The 17,823-nt window shown below is 54.6% G+C and overlaps 2 protein-coding genes across 9 annotated transcripts; one reads left to right on the top strand and one right to left on the bottom strand.

Annotated features, from left to right (window-relative positions):
* Nucleotides 1-19: 19 nt before the first annotated feature.
* Mpnd (MPN domain containing) lies at nt 20-6,682 on the bottom strand. 8 transcript variants are annotated; one of them, XM_021632914.2, is made up of 13 exons: nt 6,555-6,682; nt 6,225-6,481; nt 5,271-5,507; nt 4,673-4,796; nt 4,143-4,224; nt 3,883-3,979; nt 3,527-3,599; nt 3,376-3,452; nt 2,032-2,200; nt 1,875-1,945; nt 1,443-1,535; nt 730-822; nt 20-164 (listed from the first exon to the last, which is right to left on the bottom strand). In XM_021632914.2, the coding sequence occupies exons 1-13, from the start codon at nt 6,559-6,561 to the stop codon at nt 78-80; spliced, it is 1,467 nt and encodes a 488-aa protein (XP_021488589.1). In that variant the 5' UTR covers nt 6,562-6,682; the 3' UTR covers nt 20-77. The 8 variants fall into 8 exon arrangements, with proteins under 8 accessions (XP_021488589.1, XP_021488590.1, XP_060227244.1 ...); XM_021632915.2 differs by having other exon boundaries at nt 1,443-1,532; XM_060371261.1 differs by having other exon boundaries at nt 2,074-2,200.
* A 3,343-nt stretch (nt 6,683-10,025) lies between these two features.
* Stap2 (signal transducing adaptor family member 2) lies at nt 10,026-17,770 on the top strand. Its single transcript, XM_021632896.2, has 13 exons — nt 10,026-10,292; nt 12,317-12,388; nt 12,526-12,648; nt 12,992-13,048; nt 14,081-14,181; nt 14,507-14,641; nt 15,003-15,072; nt 15,150-15,252; nt 15,356-15,421; nt 16,881-17,054; nt 17,136-17,228; nt 17,304-17,378; nt 17,477-17,770. Exons 1-13 carry the CDS (start codon nt 10,191-10,193, stop codon nt 17,539-17,541), a joined length of 1,236 nt encoding a protein of 411 aa, XP_021488571.1. The 5' UTR covers nt 10,026-10,190; the 3' UTR covers nt 17,542-17,770.
* Nucleotides 17,771-17,823: the final 53 nt, after the last annotated feature.

The following is a 17,823-nucleotide window of genomic DNA, read 5'->3' as shown; positions in this document are numbered from 1 at the left end:
CCCAGCCACAGGCTCGTGCTGTGGGTACTCAGAGACTTTATTACCCAGCCTGTCCCAGCAGCAGCGCCTGCGTGGCCTCAGCTCCCCTGCTGGAGCACACTGCAGACCTGCTCCAGCACGTGGCACATGCCCTGGTCCTTCGGGGTCCTGCTGGCCAAGGACATCTGCAACGGTGGGATGGAGGTCAGGCTCTGCCCTGGACATGTGTCCCCTGCCCCCCCCCCCCAGGGCTGCAGCCCAAATAAGAGCCCTGTGGGCAGTGTTCCGTAGGCCTGGGCCATTCTCGAAATTTTGGTCCTAAGGGAGCTTTCTTTTGTTAGGATTTGGGGAGCAGGGTCTTGGCTATCTTACCCAGAACAAGACACGCATACACACCCTGCATGCACACACTTTGGGTGCTAGTTGGCACTTGGACCACACTCAGCCTCACTGTTTGAGTCTGAGTGATACAAAGTGCACAGCATCTTCCCGGGCACAGTGTTCAGCCCCACACGGTAGAAGGACCAATTCTAGTTCAGAATCACAGGTCACACCCAGACCCAGTAGTCAGCAGGAGGGCTCATACATGGGTGCACGCATTAATTCACTCACAGCTGCAGGTGGAACCTGAGCCCCTGCCTGTGTGGCAGGGGCCCTCACCCAGCCACGGAGGTCCTGTGACCGCCTGAGACTCCACGATGTGGCCTGTGCTTCCACGGAGCCAGGGTAGGTAGGGGTCCACCAGCTCACCTTGAGCTTGTCCAGGTAGGTGTGCTCTGGGCTCCAGGCCTCTTGGAACTTCACAAGGTCTGGGGCACCCTTGTAGAACTCGGCCAGCAGCACCTGCAGGGCAGGGGTAGCACACCTGGCTCCCGCCTGCTCTTGACCCTGCAGCTCCCTGAACTGCCAGGAGAGGCTAAATCCACGTTGAAGGCAGTGCAGGCCTGCCCTGGCTCTGAGCTAGCCTCATCCCAAGAAGTCACACCATGAGCCCTCAGGAATGACAAACACATCTGGGTAGATAGATCTGCTAAAGAATGGTCACCCACCCAGGGATGGTGGTGGCCCAGCTGTCATCCTGCAGAGCATCCTCTCTCCCGGGCACAGTGTTTTTAACCCCACACAGCAGAAGGCCCAGTTCTAGCTCAAACCACAAGTCACACCCAGACCCAGTAGTTGACAGGAGAAATCTGACACAGGATAATCAAAAGCTTGGCTACACAGAGAGGTCATATCCCCAAAAAACCAGAGTTTTAAATCAAAGTGCCTTTAATCCCAGCACTCAGGGAGGCAGAGGCAGGCAGATCGCTGTGAGTTCGAGGCCAGCCTGGTCTACAAAGCTAGTCTAGGACAGCCAAGGCTACACAGAAAGCATGTCTCAAAAAAAGAAAAGAAAAGAAAAAAGAAAAACCTGGGGTTTTAACAGGTTACCCTGGGGCCACAGCCATGGGCAAGCAGCTCACCATCTCCTGAAGAACATCGTTGGTCAGGAAGCTGTCCTGGACATATGCCATCTCTACATCCATGGGGATCCCATAGTCACTGGGCCTTTGCTGCTGGGAGGGGTGGGGACCAGTCAGAGAGGCCTCTCCCAGCCCCAGCCCACAGTCCAGGGGTTTCTAGGGTCTGAAGTTGAGAGTCATAGGAGGCCAGGACATCACCCAATAGACCTTAGAGTGACCACTGAAATACCAAATGCACAGATGGGGAAACTGAGGCATGGGTGCCCAGCATAGCCCAGAACTGGAGTTGACTGCCTCAGACTCAGCACACCTCCCAGCCCCTAGACATCTGCCTAGACGTGACCCCACCATGTCCATTCACATCCATGTGACCCTTCCCCCTTGCCCACTCACATTCACGCCCCTCAACTTGCCATCCTCCAGCTCACCCACCTCAGGGGGAGGCATCACCCAGAAAGGGCAGATCTTGGACTCAGGGCCCGGGTTGCCAGAGTAGTATGGGGCTGTGGGGATAACGACAGGGTTGAAGCTTGGGCCTCGGTGAGTCTGGCCCGGTGAATCCCCCACCCTGTGCTAGCCGGGGCCTCACAGCACAGCAGGGCCAGGCAGGGCTGGAAGCCGTTGCTGGAACCTTGCAGTCTCAGCTGGTACTCCATCTGCGCATCGATGTCCTGCAGGGAAGGCACTGCAGGGCTGTGCGGGTGGCTGTGGTACCAGCCCACCAGGGACAGACCTCGCAGGAACAGGACCTGGTGGATCTGGAGACATACAAGCGAGGTCAGGAGCTGGCAGGGCCGGGGCCTCGAGCTGCCCCTAAGTCCCACACAATTAAGCTGTGTCCGCCCCACCCAACCACTGTGGGAGTGTAAGAAATACACATGGAGTTAGGTCATGGTGGCGCACACCTTCAATCCCAGCACTCAGGAGGCAGAGGCAGGAGGATCTCTTAGTTTGAGGCTGGTCTGCTCTACAGAGTGAGTTCCAGGATGGCCAAGGCTACACAGAGAAATTCAGTCTTGAGAAAAAAAAAAATAATAATAATCTGGGAGCTGGAAAGATGGCTTCGAGGTTAAGAGCACTTGTTAATTCTCAGCACCCACATAAAGTTTCACAACCATCAGTGACTCTATGTCCAGGGTTCTGATTCCCTGAGCAATGGCATGCACAGTGCAAAACATGCATGCAAGCAAAACACTCCTGCACATAACAAATACAACAAAGAAATATTTGGGGCTGGGTTCTGGCGCACCTCTAATCCCAGCAGCCAGGAGACAGAGGCAGGTGTACCTCTGAATTTGAGACCAGGCTGGCGTACAAGTTGAGCTCGGGACAGCCAGGGCTACACAAGGGAAACCTTGTCTTGAAAACAAAGCAAAAAACCCAAATAACCCTTTTCCTGGGTTGGGTTACCAGCACCCACATGGTGGCTCACAGCCATCCATAACTCCAGTTCTAAGGTATGTAATGCCCTCTGCTGACCTCCACAGGCCCAGACTACACAAGATGAGCAGGCAGACATTCAGGCAAAACACCACATAGAAGATAAAGATCTTAAAAAAAAATCTCACCTAGGGCTGGGCAATGGTTGCACACACCTTTAATCCCAACACTTGGGAGACAGAGGCAGATGGATCTGAGTCTCAGTTCAGCCTGGTACACACCACACACACACAGGAAAAGAACAAAAACCACATCAACAGGCCTATCCTTCCTGTATTCAAAAGGGTGAGGCAGGAGGAGTCTAGGCTATTCTAGGCCAGCCTTGCCTACATAGCAAAATCATGTCACATAAAGCGCAGAGCCAGAACTTCTATCCCAGTGAGTACCAACACTCACTTGCACTTTTGAAAAGCTTGGCCACCATCCTGGCCACTATCCTGGCTACCATCCTGGCCACCAGCACAGCTGTGGTCCCCTCCCAACAAGCCCTCACCTCTTCCTCAACGGTGGCCGCAGTATCGGCATCCCCAAGCCGACTCCTACAGGGGAAGGCTCTCAGCACCGTCAGCACTGTAGGGTACCCAACAAGAAGCCAGTCAGCCCTGCCTGAGACACACCCTTGGCCACCCAGTCCCAATACCCACTCTGATTGTTGATGTCCCAACGACCGCCAAGGTAGCCCACAACCTCGCTCCGAGTCAGGTGACAGTGGAAGTCCTGGGTACAAAACAGGGAGAACGGGCTTAGGCTGCACTTCCTGTCTCAACAGGGGCCATCCCACCCCTTCCTGTGTGCATATATCATTTACCTAGGGATGTCATTCACTGGAAAGCATGCAGGCCCCTAGCATGCGTAAAGGCTCCAGGGTCTATTCCTAAATGAGCACTTATTATTTACTGAGTGCCTTCTGTGTATCTCTTCAGTGACCCCCGCCCAGGTCAGTGAGCTCCTTCTCTTTGGACGTGGAGGGTGACCAGGCCAAGCGACTTCGACCACATACCAGCAGGAACAGCACGTTACTGGACACGGCCACGTTGAAAGGCTGGAACTTGTTGATGGCAGCAAAGGACGTCACCTCTACCAGGGTGTGCGGGTTCCTGGAGTGGTCGGGATGGTCCCAGGGCTTCAGGAATTTGGGCTCGTCCCCACCCCACCCATCCTAAGGACTCCCAGCAATTGAGAAGTCCAGGCCCTGCCTCTGCTGGATCCAACTAACCACGTACTCCAGGGAAGCCGGACTGGGCCGATGGTGTAACTGACCTGGCAGAATCGCGGCTGCCTAGCATGCAGTAACGGATGGGCACCCGGGACTTCTCCACACGCTTGCCCGGGGGTGTGGCCTCTGGGGAGATGGACAAAGAAGAGTCAATGTGAACCCTCCTCTCCCTTCTCTCCTTTGCATAGAAGCAAAGATACCCAAGAAACAAGAGGAAGTAAGGCTTGTGATTTGGCTTAGTAAGTCTTTCAACCAAGTCTGATGACCTGAGTTCAATCCCCAGACCCCACATGGTGGAAGCAGGTCCCCAACTTTTGAAAGCTGTCCTCTGAGCTACATGCCCAATCGCAATACATGAATAACACATGCCCTTAACCCTAGCGCTCAGGAGGCAGAAGCAGACAGATCTTTGAGTTCCAGGCAGCCAGGGCTACAGTGAGACCAAGGAAGAAAAAGAGAAAGAAATCAGGCAGAGAGTGAAACTAGGCTGGACTGTCAATTATGCTTCCTAAGGCCTAACAAACATCAAAGCCAGCCTCCCACACAGCAGTGGCCTCCTCCGCGCCTGCCTCACCTGACTCCGAGGAGCCCTTCCCAGGGGGTCTGCGGCCTTTGTCTTCTGCTGAGACCCCAGCCAGCACATCTTCCTCCTCCTCCTCCAACAGCAGCTCCTCCTCCTCCCCTTCACTGGTGGGACTCTGATGGGATGGGGTGTAGTGGCAGACCTGAACAAGTCGCTTACGGAGCCCAGGCCTGAGCTCAAGATGCCATCACCTTGAGTTACCACCAGAGGGCAAGGTTGAGCAGGGGTGCCCAAGGCTCAGGCTCTCCCCAGGCTTGAGATCCAGTCTGTCTCCTCCTTGCTGTGTGACTGCAGGTGAGACTCTGGCTCTCTCTGAGCTCTGTCTCTGCCCTGTCAGACTCCCTATAAATTCCCTCAGCCCACAGTATTCTGAGACCCTCTACCCACTTCAGAATCAAAGCGGAAGTCCTTCTTGCCACCCAGGAGGCCCTGCCTGCTCCTCCCTGCCTCCCTCCTCCCTTGTCCTCTTCCTCTCTGCTTCTGCAACTCAGGCCATCTTGCTGTTTCTCAAACACCTCAGGCTGCGTCCTGCCCCAGGGCCTTTGCACACTTCGGCCCACAGCACAGGGGGAAGGCAGGTTGCTCACACCTCGTCAGCAGCAGCTACCGGCATGTGTAGCTGGTGCCGGCGGAGCCAGGTAGCCTTGTACTTGTCCAGCTTCTGGCCCTTGTACTTGACAGAGGCCCAGCCACAGCCGGACTTCTTGGCCGGGTTGACGAGCTTCTTGCAGTGTGTGGCCCAGGCGCTGGGTGAGTTGAAGATTTGCCCAGTTTCCTGCCACACGATCCTGCCGTCCGGCTGCAGGTCCCCAATGAATTTCCTGCCCTGCAGCGACAGGAAGGGCTGGAACACACCCACTCGCACACACTCCTAACTCCGCGCTCCCTGAGGCTTGGCATTGTTCTTCTAAGCTCCCAAGCAGCACTGTCATAGAAACCCCGTCTTTACAGAACACCAGTAAAGCATTCTGATACTCAACATCCAGGCGCACAACTTTAAAGTGAAGCAATGGCAGCCAGAGCAGACATAGCGGCCCAGGCCTGTCAGCCCAGCTACTGGGGAAGCTGAGGCAGGAAGACAAGTTCAAAACCCGCTTGGAATACTTAATAAGTCTCTCCTCTCAGAGGCAGAAGCCCCCGAGAGAAAGGCTGGGGGCGTGGTCAGGGTGGAGCCCCGCCTAGAATCCCCAGTGAGGCTGGGGGGCGTGGTCAGAAGTGGAGCCCCGCTAGACACCCTCAGGACGGGCTGGGCAGTGTGGCTCAGGTTCCTTCCTTGGTACCACAAAAAAGTTTTCTGGGGCCGTAATTTTAAATAACAGTACACAGTTTTGAAAGGTTAGCTTCGTAGAGAGCCTGTGAAGGAAGACCTCAGCTTACAGACGAAGCTGCTGCTATCGCACAGATTGGTTGCCCTCGGACACACCCAGATGGATGGCAGCGGTTATGGCTTTGTGGCATTGCGATTAGCACGGCTCCTCTGGGCTTCAGTTTCCCCTCACGCACGAGCAGTAGAGGACAAGAACGGTCTCCGGGGGTCGCTCACCAGGTAGTAAATGGATAGCACTCCCTCGCCGGGCTCCAGCAGCTCGTCTTTGAGCAGTACCCGCAGTGTGACCGCGCGCCTCGTGAGCGCGCCCCCCAGGGCAATCCCAGGCCCTGATGTGCTGCCTCCGCTGCCACCGAGGCTACCGCTGCGCCCTCCGCTGCCGGCCCCGCGCTCGGGGTCCTCGGCCTCCTGGTCGTCCTCATCCTCCTCCGGCGCCTCCTCGGCCGCGCCCGCGGGGGACAGAGGCTCGGGAGCTGCAAGGAGACAGCGACGGGCTGCAGAGGTCGCGCCCCTCTGCCCCGTCCCCACCCGCGCGGGCCGTCCTACCTGCCATGGCCGCCGGGTCCCGGCACAGCCTCCTCCTGGTGACGGGGCTCCGCCCCGCCGGGGGACGCCGCAGCTCATTGGTCACTGGGGATGGGCGGAGAGGTTTGGCCCGCCGTGGGCGGAGGGGGACACCGAGCCCTTGGGTTGCACTGGGGCTGGAGCGCTCCGGAGCAACTGGGGAAACTGAGGCGGGCGGTTGCGAGAGGCCTGGAGGAGGAAACAGGCCCGGGATCTTCACATTCAGGGACTAGAGACCCTGTACCAGCTACCAGATTGCAACCTTGAGCCCTGGGCAGGACTGTCTCAGCCTGCTGGAGATGCAAACCTGAGATCTCGGGCCTGCCCACGCGCGGGAAAGGAACTCAGAGCCTCTGGGACATTAGGGAAACTGAGGCTAGGTGATGCTGGCGACCTGGAGGTTAAAACTGAGATCCAGCACCCCGCGTTTCGGGGGGCTTTACGCCCCACTTTCGGGGTCCTCGGCTTCTTGGTCGTCCTTATCCTCCTCCGGCGCCTCCTCGGCCGCGCCCGCCGGGGACCGCTCGGGAACTGCCAGGAGACAACTTCCCGATGTACACAAAGTTGTCCGCCGCCTTCTGGGCTGCATCCCGGGGCTGGGGCCCACGAGTCGCTCAGTCCCGTACAGCAGCGATGAAGGAAACTGAGTCCCGCGGCCATCTCGCTAGATGGACACAGAGCCCTTGACGGTGGGAGAAGGGGAGAAACAGGTTGTAAGAATTGAAGGGCGGATGGAAGGCAGCTAGGCGCTGCAGCTGGATCGCAAAGTTCTGGGCCAGGCCCGGCTTCAGCCTCTATGGGGTTAACTCAGCCAAAGGACAGCCAATCACCAGGTGCCTCCAAGGTCCAATCATCTGCAAGGGATGGTTCCCATCCAGCCAATCGTCGCCCACGTGGAAGCAGGGGGCGGGAAGAGGCGGTGTTACTACTGTGCTCGCCCAAGGGCCTTGGCCTTTGTTCCCATCCTGACCCTACTTTCCCTCGCAGGTCGCACCCTTGAGATCCTAAACCCCGAGAGGTCGAAAATGTGGGACGAGGACTAGCCAGAGTTAGGGTGGCCTCAAACGGCAGGTGGGCGTGTCCCACTGAAGAAAGAGAGGCAGGACGCTCTGGAAGGGTCAAAGGAATGAGAATCATTTCTGTGGCACAGGCCACGGGATCCCGGGCTCCAGAGACCAGGCTAGGCTCGATTTACCTCTCCCACGTTCCACCCTGCTCGGTATGCGGGTCTAACCACCTCCTGACAGGTAACTCCTTGAGAGAGGCCCCAGGTTCTGGACACTGGTTATTTTCGTGGGGCCCCACACACTCTCCTCTTCCCGTTTATCTTCCACCCAGATCCCAAAGGGATCTTTCCGTAATGTAACCACTACAGTTCGCCTCTCTACGGCCAGCCCCAGGGGACTTGACAAACGGGACATCAGGCATCCCTGAGGCCACCTGCGGACCACCAGCAATCACGCTGGGTCACCTTACAAAGGGCTCGCCCCTCCCCCCCTGCCCAGAGATGGTCTCAGTGACCTCCCCTTCCCTCAATAAAACCTCCCACGTGGAACCAGCCCTGTGGCGTAATTTATGAACCTGCTATATAGCTCCGCCCCCACAATCCTAACAACTCTCACATTCTACCTGCTCTACAGCAGCCAAAGGCTCCCTTTCAATTTTTCCTTTCCTTCATTCTTTCAAGTTTTGACATAGACTCTCATAGCTCGCCTGGAACCCAGTATATTAACCAGGTTGGCCTCACACTTGCAGTAATCCTCCTGCCCCAGCCTCCCTCGTGCTGAGATCATAAGCATCCACACACCTACCTCCACTGTGGCCTTTGACACTTTGGCTTGACAGTGTACAGAAAGTGCCCTAAAGATAACATCAGATAATTGAACAGATAAAGGAAGCTGTATGGCACACAGCCATTATCTGGGTTCCCACCACTACCCTTGATTATCTGTGTAAAGTCCAGGCGCCCTACGCCAGGGCTGAAGAAAATGTAACTAAGGCTGCCCTTAAACCGGTCGCTATCTCCCATGTTCTGGGAAGACCAGAATATGCCACCATGCCTGACCAAATTTACAACCATATACTGACTGATTGCACTGGAACTGACCTTAGAGCCTTGCACTAGCCTGCCATCGGGTTAGTGCATTGCTGCTCCAGGCCCTACGGGGACAGTCCTCAGTAGAGCCTCTGTGGAAAATGTCCCAGTGAGGGGCTGGGGGCGGGGCCAGAGGCGGAGCCTCAGCCTAGATACTCCCAGGGAGGAACTGGGTCTGTATGACTCAGTTGCAGAGTGCTTGCTTACCTAGCCTGCGCACAACAGGAAGAAAGGGGGAGAGAACAAAAGGAGAGAAATCATGCGGTTATAATTATTTAAAATAGCAAAAACAGTGAGTGTCATTTCAGCACTTGAGAGGCTGAGGCAGAAAGAGCTGGAGTTAAAAGTCCGCTTGGGCTGTGTATCTACCAAAACAAAACAAAATTAAAAAACAAACAAATAAAAACAGCCGGGCAGTGGTGGTGCACATCTTTAATTCCAGCACTTGGGAGGCAGAGGCGGGTGGATCTCAAAGCCAGCCGGTCTGCAAAGTGAGTTCTGGGGACAGCCAAGGCTACACAGAGAAACCCTGTCTCAGGAAAAAAGAAAGAAAAAAAAAAAAGGAAAGAGAACGAAACAAAGAAAGAAAAGGAAAAAGAAAGAAAGGAAGGAAGGAAGAAAAAGAAAGAAAAAAGAAAGAGAAAGAAAGAAGAAAGAGAGAAAGAAAGAAAGGAAGGAAGGAAGAAAGAGAGAAAGAAGAAAAATCAGAGCAAAACAACAAAATCCAAACCCAGATATGAATGTGTACACCAGGCATGCCAACACTCAGGAGGTGGAGACAGGAGTTTCAGAAATCCATCCTCAGCTACTTATCAGCCTGTGACCTCCATGAGACTGTGTCTCAACAAACAAAACAAAAACACTAAAGTCAAATAACTAAAGTACTTAGATGTACGTCTGATAAAGGGCAAGCTGATACACAGGCTGGGAATAATTTCAGTGTGGGGGGTTGGTAATGTGTCTCAGTGGGGAAGGGCACTTGGCACCAAGCCTGATGATCTGAGTTTGATTCCCGGGAGCACCCCGGGGAGAAGGTGGTGGAAGGAGAGAACCCACTCTTGCAAGCTGTCCTCTGACCTCCACAAAAATACACACAAATGTAATCAGAAATTGAACTGCTATCAGTTGAGTGTGCTCAAATGCAACAGCACTGAGAAAGTTTCTCCCAGATTGACTGCAGGCAAAAAGCCCTGTAGGCAAAGCCTATTTGATGATCTAGAGAAACTTACTGCTGCACTCAGTGGCCTACCAAGTATTCCAGATTTTCCTATTATGCGCCGGCTGCATGTCTCTGTGATTTTCCTGTGTCTGTCTCTCAGCCACCTTCCCTAACACAAGTCCCTGTCTCTGCTTGGGACTGGAGCCCAGAGCTGCCGGGATTTCCCCAGGATCCAGCCTCCGCCCAGCACTGCTACAGAGGGAGGTGACAGCTGAGTGAGTTGAGGAAACTCCCCGGGAACCTGTTTATCCGCTTCCTGGCCAGGCGGGGACTCCTACTGCAAGGACAGGGACCTGGGCTGGACATGGCCTCAGCCCTGAGCCCACCCCGGGGCTCAAAGCCCAAAGCTGTGCCACCTTCGCACTACTATGAGAGCTTCCTAGAGAAAAAGGGACCCTGCGACCAGGTAGGACGGGAGAGCCAGCAGGGTTGCTCTGTCTGGGCAACTGCAACCGGCGCAGCCTCTCTGGACTGAGGTTACCCCACAGAGGAAGGGCCAGCAAGGGGAGGTCATGGTGAGGTCATGGTGAGATGACACCAGGGGAGCACGGAGCTCGGCATATGCTGCTGGCTGTGGAAGGTTCTGGCCGCCTGTCTGTCTCTGTGTCCCTTTCAACATTCTGTTCTCCAATTGTATCCCTGTCTGTCTGTCCACCTTACTGCCTGGCTGCCCGACTGCCTGACTGCCTGACTGTTGGTCTCTCGATCTGTCCATCCAACTGTTTCAGTTTTCTAACTTGCTCTCTTTTTCCACTCTGTGAAGGTAAACAAGCCTAGAGACTTCCTCCAGGAAATAAGGTGTCCTCTCGTTGCTGCACCTCCTCCCCCTTCCTGCCCACTTCTAACCCCATTAAACTTGAGGTTCTGGGCCAAGCTCAGGGCAGGTGGCATGTAGAAATGGTGACAGCTGACCTCGACCTCAGAGGTTAAGGTTGTTTTGAGACAGGTGTTCAGGACTATAACCCAGAAGGGCTTTAAACTTGAAGCAATCCTCCTGCCTCAGCTTTTCAAATGCTAGAATGACAAGTGTGCTTCCCTCCCCCCCCGCCCCTCCCCCCGTACTCAAACCACATGAATTTTCTGTTGCACACATCCCTCCATTTCTCCTGTTCACCACTCTGACTTTACCCTCTGGTCCCTCAGCTGCATCCCACCTGTCCGGATGCTCCCTAACCCGTGGAGGGACAGATGGATGGACAGGCAGACGTAGGGGTGAATGGAGAGAAGAATGAATGAATGAGTAGTCAGGTGAATTGGGGTGTGTGTGTCTGTATGAATGGGTGGGTGGATGGATGAGTGGGTGGGTGGATGGGTGGGTGGGTGGGTATGTGAATGGTGACTAGATGGATAAATGGGTGTGTGGATGGATGGATAAATGAATGGATGGGTGGATGGATGGTTCTGTGGATAGATAAATATGTGGATGGGTAGGTGGGTGGATGGATGAATGAATGGATGGATGGACGAATGGGTGGACGGATTAATGGATGAATGGGTAGGTGGGTGGATGGATGAATGAGTGGCTGGATGGACGAATGGGTGGACAGATGGATGGATGAACGGGTAGGTGGGTGGATGGATGGATGAGTGGCTGGATGGTGGGTGTGTGGATGCATGGGTGTGTGGATGCGTGAGCGGATAGATGTGTTTGTATGTGGAATACCATTAATCAGCTAAGACCAGCTTACCTTCATAGCAGCCATCTCTTCACATCGTGGGGTGCGTGTGTCTCTATTCCATTAGAGTCCCTTTGTTCTCTCCTTTACTAAATGCTGGTGATGGACTGGAGAGATGGCTCAGAGGTGAAGAGCACTGGCTGCACTTCCAGAAGTCCTGAGTTCAATTCCCAGTAACCACCTGGTGGCTCATAAACACCTATAAGGAGATCTGTTGCCTTGTTCTGGTGTATATGTAATGAATAAATGAAATAAATATTTTTTTAAATGCTGGTGATGGAGTCCAGCCTCATGTCCATGCTAGACAAAGCCACTAGCTGTTGCCCAGAACATAGTGTCTTAGACAAAAGGAGATGCTCAGGCTGGACAATGGGCAAGGAGGACCTCAGCAAACATGTTCTTTTAGGGGCTGGGCTAAGTGCATTCCCTGCTCACCTAGCACGATGGAGCCCAGAGCTCCATGCCCATTCTGACAGAAAGGGGCTATGGTGGTACACAGCCATCATCCCAGCACTCAGGAGGTAAAGACAGGAGGAACAGAAGTGCAAGGCTATCCTGGACTACATGGAAAGGTGTCAAGAAAAAAAAAAACTGAAAGAAAGAAAACATAACCTTTACTGAAAACAGGCAGCTTTGTAGAGCGTGGGGAAGGGCATGCAGCCTCAGCAAAGGCCCTGCAGCTGAAGGAGTATACTGAGCATGCGAAACTTTGCCACCCAGAAAGGTTCTTTCTCCTTTCTTCTCTGGCCCCCAGGATTACAGGAAATTCTGGGCAGGTCTCCAGGGTCTAACCATCTGTTTCTACAACAGTAACCGGGACTTGCAGGTGAGGAAGGAGATGTGGGCTCAGGGTCTAATGGATGGAGACCTAGGAGGGAGCAGGTCTGGGATTATGTCAACAAGGGGGTGGCCCCATTATTCTGGGGACCTGGATACTCACACACTCCTGTTTCTCTGGGCCAGCCCCTGGAGAAGCTGGACCTGAGGCTGTTTTCAAAGCTCAAAGATGAGGCTGTGAGGGGAAGCTCCCGTGACACTGCCTATCACTTCAGCTTGGTTCTCCGGGACCAGGAGGTCAAATTCAAGGTATGCCAGAAGGAAGGAGAGACTCCTTCACTGAGTTCAACATTTATAATATGGAATCACACAAAGTCTTCCTCTGGGCTCCTCACGTTCTACAAGTCACCAGGCTGCATAGGACTCACCTGTGCAAAAGCCACTGGGCAGAGGGCACAGCTATGCAAAGGCCCCGGGGCAGAGAACACCGCTAAGCAAAGGTCTGGGGCAGAGGGCAGGGCTGTGCAAAAGCCCTGGACAGAGGATGAACCTGTGCAAAACGCCTAGGGCGGAATGAAGCCCTTGGCCCACTTTTCCAAGGAACATATTCATTCTCCTTACCATAAACTCCTCCTCCTCTCCTTCCCCCTAGGTTGAGAGCCTGGAGTCTCACGAGATGTGGAAAGGCTTTATCCTGACCGTGGTGGAGGTAAAGTCAGCCTGTACTTCTCTGTTAGTTATTTTTGTCATCACAAAATGATTGGCACAAGCAACCTAAAGCAGGAAGGGTTTGTTCTTGGTTCAGAGTTAGAAGGCGCTGAATCCGCAAGTCGCATGGGCTTAGGTAGCAGAAAGGGATGAATTGATGAATCGGCCATCCGCTCACCAGGCTGTTCAGTCCAGGACCCCAGCCCCGTCGGATGTTTCTCAGGGTGTGGCTCCCCACCTCAGTGAACCCAGACTAGAAGTCCCCTCATGGCAGTGCCCAGGGGTCTGTTTCCCTGGCGACTCTCATTTTCACTGAACGGACAATTGAGATGAACCCTTATAATCTCTGTCCCATGGGTCCAACACACTTGAGAAATGCCCCTTCATCTTCCCACTCTTCATTCCTCAAAACAGTGGCAGGGTGCACAAATGCATCTCAGTCTGGAGGCTCACAGCCTGAAGCTGGACCACGAAACTCAAAAACTTTTTGTTCGTTTCTTGTTTTGTTCGTTTATTATTTTATTTTTAGATTTGTGTGTGTGTGTGTGTGTGTGTGTGTGTGTGTGTGTGTACCTACATGAGTACAATGCCCTCAGAGGCCAAAAGAGAGCTGCTGAGTGGTGGATTTTAGGAACAGAACTCCAGTCCTCTGAACTGCTGGGCCAGAACCCCAGCACCTTGTTCTATTTTTGAAACAGGGTCTCGTGTAGTCCAGGTTGGCCTCGAACTCCTGATCTTCCCGACTTTGTCCCCACCTTCCAAGTGCTCAGGCTGCAGGTGTGCATCACCACATACAGTTTAAAACTTCGATTTTTTTTCTCATTGGCTCCTCCTTGAACCTGAGAGTTGCCCAGCACTCGGAGGAGGTTCTAGCACCTTCTGAATCCGCTTTAGGGTCTGTCTCTGAGTGTCTGCGTATCTTATGTTGTGGGGTGCCCGGGAGTGCTGGGGACTCCTCCCTGGCTACACATGCTGGCCTCAGTTTACCTTTTGGGTCCCCATCCATGGGTTTCCTGCTTGGATCATCCTCCAGCTTCGTGTCCCGTCTAACCTGACCCTGCTACCGGGACACCTGTACATGATGGCCGAGGTCCTGACCAAGGAGGAGGCGCGCCGGGCGGCCGAGGTGCCCTGGTGAGTGCTGGCTGCCCACGGGGCGGGCAAGGAACCGGCCCTCGCTGGGGTTTGAAAGTCTGAGGGCCTCGGGATGGGCCTGGGTCCCTGGGGGCGAGCTTGTAGTCAAGAGATGAGCGGGGCTTGTGTCTCAGGCTGTTCCTCGTTTTAGAAAGGGAGGCCGGGTTTCGGAACGGAGACTGGGTCTCTGAGTGGCCGGGCCCACGTCGAGGAGCGGGTTCTTTCTGGGGTCGGGGCCTGGATGGAGCAGCAGGTGTGCGGCCCCTGAGGCCTGGTTGAGGGTGGGCCTGCGCGGCTCTCCGCATCTTCGCGTGCCGTCGCGCAGGTGCTTCCTGCAGGTGAGCCGGCTGGAGGCGCAGCTGCTCCTGGAGCGCTACCCCGAGTGCGGGAACCTGCTGCTGCGGCCTGGCGGGGACGGCAAGGACAGTGTGTCCGTCACCACACGGCAGACACTCAACGGGTATGCATGCATGCATGCGCGCGGATCTGGGGGCGTGGCCACCGGGGGATATGGAACCTAGGTGCGGGGACCCTAACTGGAGGCTTAGCAGGCTGAGAGGATGCAGGGGAAGTGGAGTCAGGTTAGAGGCCCGGCCTCTGGGGACCCGGCCGTGACTTACTTGGAGTGAGGTGTGACGTGTGTGTGTGTGTGTGTGTGTGTGTGTGTGTGTGACTTTCAGGGGCGGGGTGCTGCCTAGAGTGGGGTTTCTGGGGGGGCATGGCTCTCCTCCTGGGCGGAGGAGGGAACATACAGGCGGGGCACTGAGGTTAGTCTCCTGGGGTCTCGGTCTCCCAGCTACCCAGCCGTCCATTATCTGCAGGTCGCCTGTGGTCAAACACTACAAGGTGAAGCGGGAGGGTCCTAAGTATGTGATCGACGTGGAAGACCCGGTGAGTCTTGGGGGCTCCTGGGTTCTGTGTTCCTTCTGCCCCAGCCACCCCCTGCCTGACCACCTTCTCTTGCCTAGTTTTCCTGTTCCTCGCTGGAAGCTGTGGTCAACTATTTCGTAACGCACACCAAGAGGGCACTGGTCCCCTTCCTGATGGAAGAGGACTATGAGAAGGTTCTAGGTGTGTGCGGTGTGGGGCAGCCAGGCTTGGTCAGGGACGCCCTCTGGAGGGCTAGCATCGGGCCTCCGTGCTGCCTCCAGGCTGCCCGCCTTCTCTGTTCCAGGCTTCGTGGACTCAGATCTGGAGAATGGCGAGAGTGTATGGGCTGTGCCCTCCTCGCGAGGCTCAGGTGACTCCCCTTTCCCATGACTGATGTAGGACCAATCCACACCCCAAAAACTTGGTTTGTTTGAGACAGAGTTTCTCTGTGTAGCCCTGGCTTTCCTGGAACTCGCTCTGTAGAACAGACAGACCTCAAACTCACAGACCCAACTGTCTCTGACTTCTGAGTACGAATGCTGGGATTAAAGGTGTGAACCACTACTCCCAGGGGCTTTGTTTGTTGAGACAGAGTTTCACCCCATTGACCGGGCTAACCTTGAACTCAAGAGATCCAGCTGCCTCTGCCTCCCAGGTGCTCAAGGATCAAAGTGTGCCCCCCCCACCTGCCTTGTGTTTTCAATAGGCTCCCACATAGCTGAGACCTCAGATGACAGGCATCAGCTCCTATATTGAGAATGAAGAATTTTATTTTTATTTTATTATCCTCATTATTAGTTTTTTGAAACTCGGGCTATCCGGGAACTCACAGAGATCCACCAGCCTCTGTTTTCTGCGGGCTGGAACTAATGGCCCATCTCCAAAGGATTTTATTAACAGAGACGAGACGGGTAAAGGGGAGGAATAACCACTTCAGAGAGAGCTGGGGTATGAGCTAGGCAGGAGAGGATGTGGGGTCTCCTTTACTCAGGCAGCAGAGTCCTGAGGGGAGCGCAGCATGATCCTCCTGAACCATGGGCTTACATGCTGCACCTCCTAAGGAGTGCGTGCATGTCAGAGGCTCACATACACCTCTGTATATACACATCTTAGTTAGGGTCTTACTGATGTGAAGAGACACCATGACCACAGCAACTCTTTTTAAAATGACTTTTTTTTTTTAGATGTATTTATTTATTATGTATACAATGTTCGGTCTGCATGTCCACCTGCACCCCAGAGGAGGGGGCCAGATCTCATTATAGATGGTTGGGAGCCACCGTGTGGGTGCTGGGAATTGAACTCAGGACCTCCGGCCTCTGGCCTCTGGAAGAACAGCCAGTGCTCTTAACCTCGGAGCCATCACTCCAGCCCTAGGATGACGTTTAATTGGGGCTGGCTTACAGTCTCAGAGGTTTGGTCCATTACTGTCATGGTGAGCAGCACGGCAGCATGCAGGCAGACATGGTGCTAGAGAAGGAGCTGAGAGTTCTACGTCTTGATCTGCAGTCAGCAGGAGACTGACACACTGGACATAGCTTGAGCATAGGAGACCCCAAAGTTGGCCCCCACAGTGAAACACTTCCTTCAGCAAACCTAATGGTGCCACTCCTGATGGGCCAGGCATTCAAACACATGAGTCTGTGGGGGCCAAACCTCCTATTCAAACCACTACCACTACCACCACACACACACACACACACACACACACACACACACACACACACCAAAAAACCCACAGACACACAAATGTATTTTTGTACCTGTCTGAAGCCAAAATCCCACATGCATTCCAAAGTGCAGATGACAGTGACTCTGTTTCCCATCAGGCCCTGCCCGCCATGCTGATGTCCCAAAGCCACTCCCACCTGTACCTGTGTCTGTGCCCAGCCAGGAAGACAAACTGCCTCCACTACCTCCCCTGCCTCAGCTACCGGACCACGATGAGAACTACGTGACCCCCATTGAAGATTCCCCAGAAACTGAATACATGAATCAGGATGGTAAGTCCGGGGCTGGGCTGCAGACAGTGTTACTGAGAGGAACAGGTGGCACCCTGTGAAATCTCTCTCTTGTCCATGCAGTGTCTCCCACCACTCAGCCAGTCCCTCCAAAGCCCAAGAAGCCAGTGAAGCTCCCAGCAAAACCTCCAAAGCCACCAGTTGTGCCCAAGCCAGGTAGGGCTCCGGGCTCCCCATTGCCCCTCTCTTTGGTGACAGGTGGCTTTGGACCTCATCTGCCTCCTTCTGCAGATCTCAAAGCCATCACCAGTGTCTGGGCCAGGAAGCCAGGCGGCAGCTCACCCCAGGCTCCCTCCCTTGTGACAAGTAAGGAGACTCTGGGTGTCTGGATGCATGGTCCAGGGTCCTGGGAGCAGAACACAGTCCAGGTTGCCCCAGCTGAAGTCTGGGTTCCCACACTCCAGGGCTTGGCGGTATCACGGCTGAGCTGGAAGAAAAACTCCAGAAGAGGAGGGCACTGGAACACTGATCCATGCTCCCAGGGACCAGTGGGCTATCTCGGGGTACACCAGTCCTCCATCGGCTCTACCCTCGCTCATGGGAAAGGACGCAGCCAGCATGGTGAAGAATGGCCTCCCAACAGTGAAGCAGGAAGAGCCCTGAGAGTTTGGGGGGTAGCCTGAGCTACACAGTGAGTTCCACAGCAGCCTGGGCTACAGAGTGAGACCTTATTTAATAAAGCCCAAACCAAAATGAAAGTGCCCTGTGACCAAAAGCATGTGTCTAGCATGGCCTCTGAGATTGGGGGTGG

Source organism: Meriones unguiculatus, chromosome 17 (genome assembly GCF_030254825.1).
Source record: "Meriones unguiculatus strain TT.TT164.6M chromosome 17, Bangor_MerUng_6.1, whole genome shotgun sequence".
Classification (NCBI taxonomy): Eukaryota; Metazoa; Chordata; class Mammalia; order Rodentia; family Muridae; genus Meriones; species Meriones unguiculatus.
Note: the sequence above shows the minus strand (reverse complement) of the source record. Positions and strands in the feature narration are given on the sequence as shown.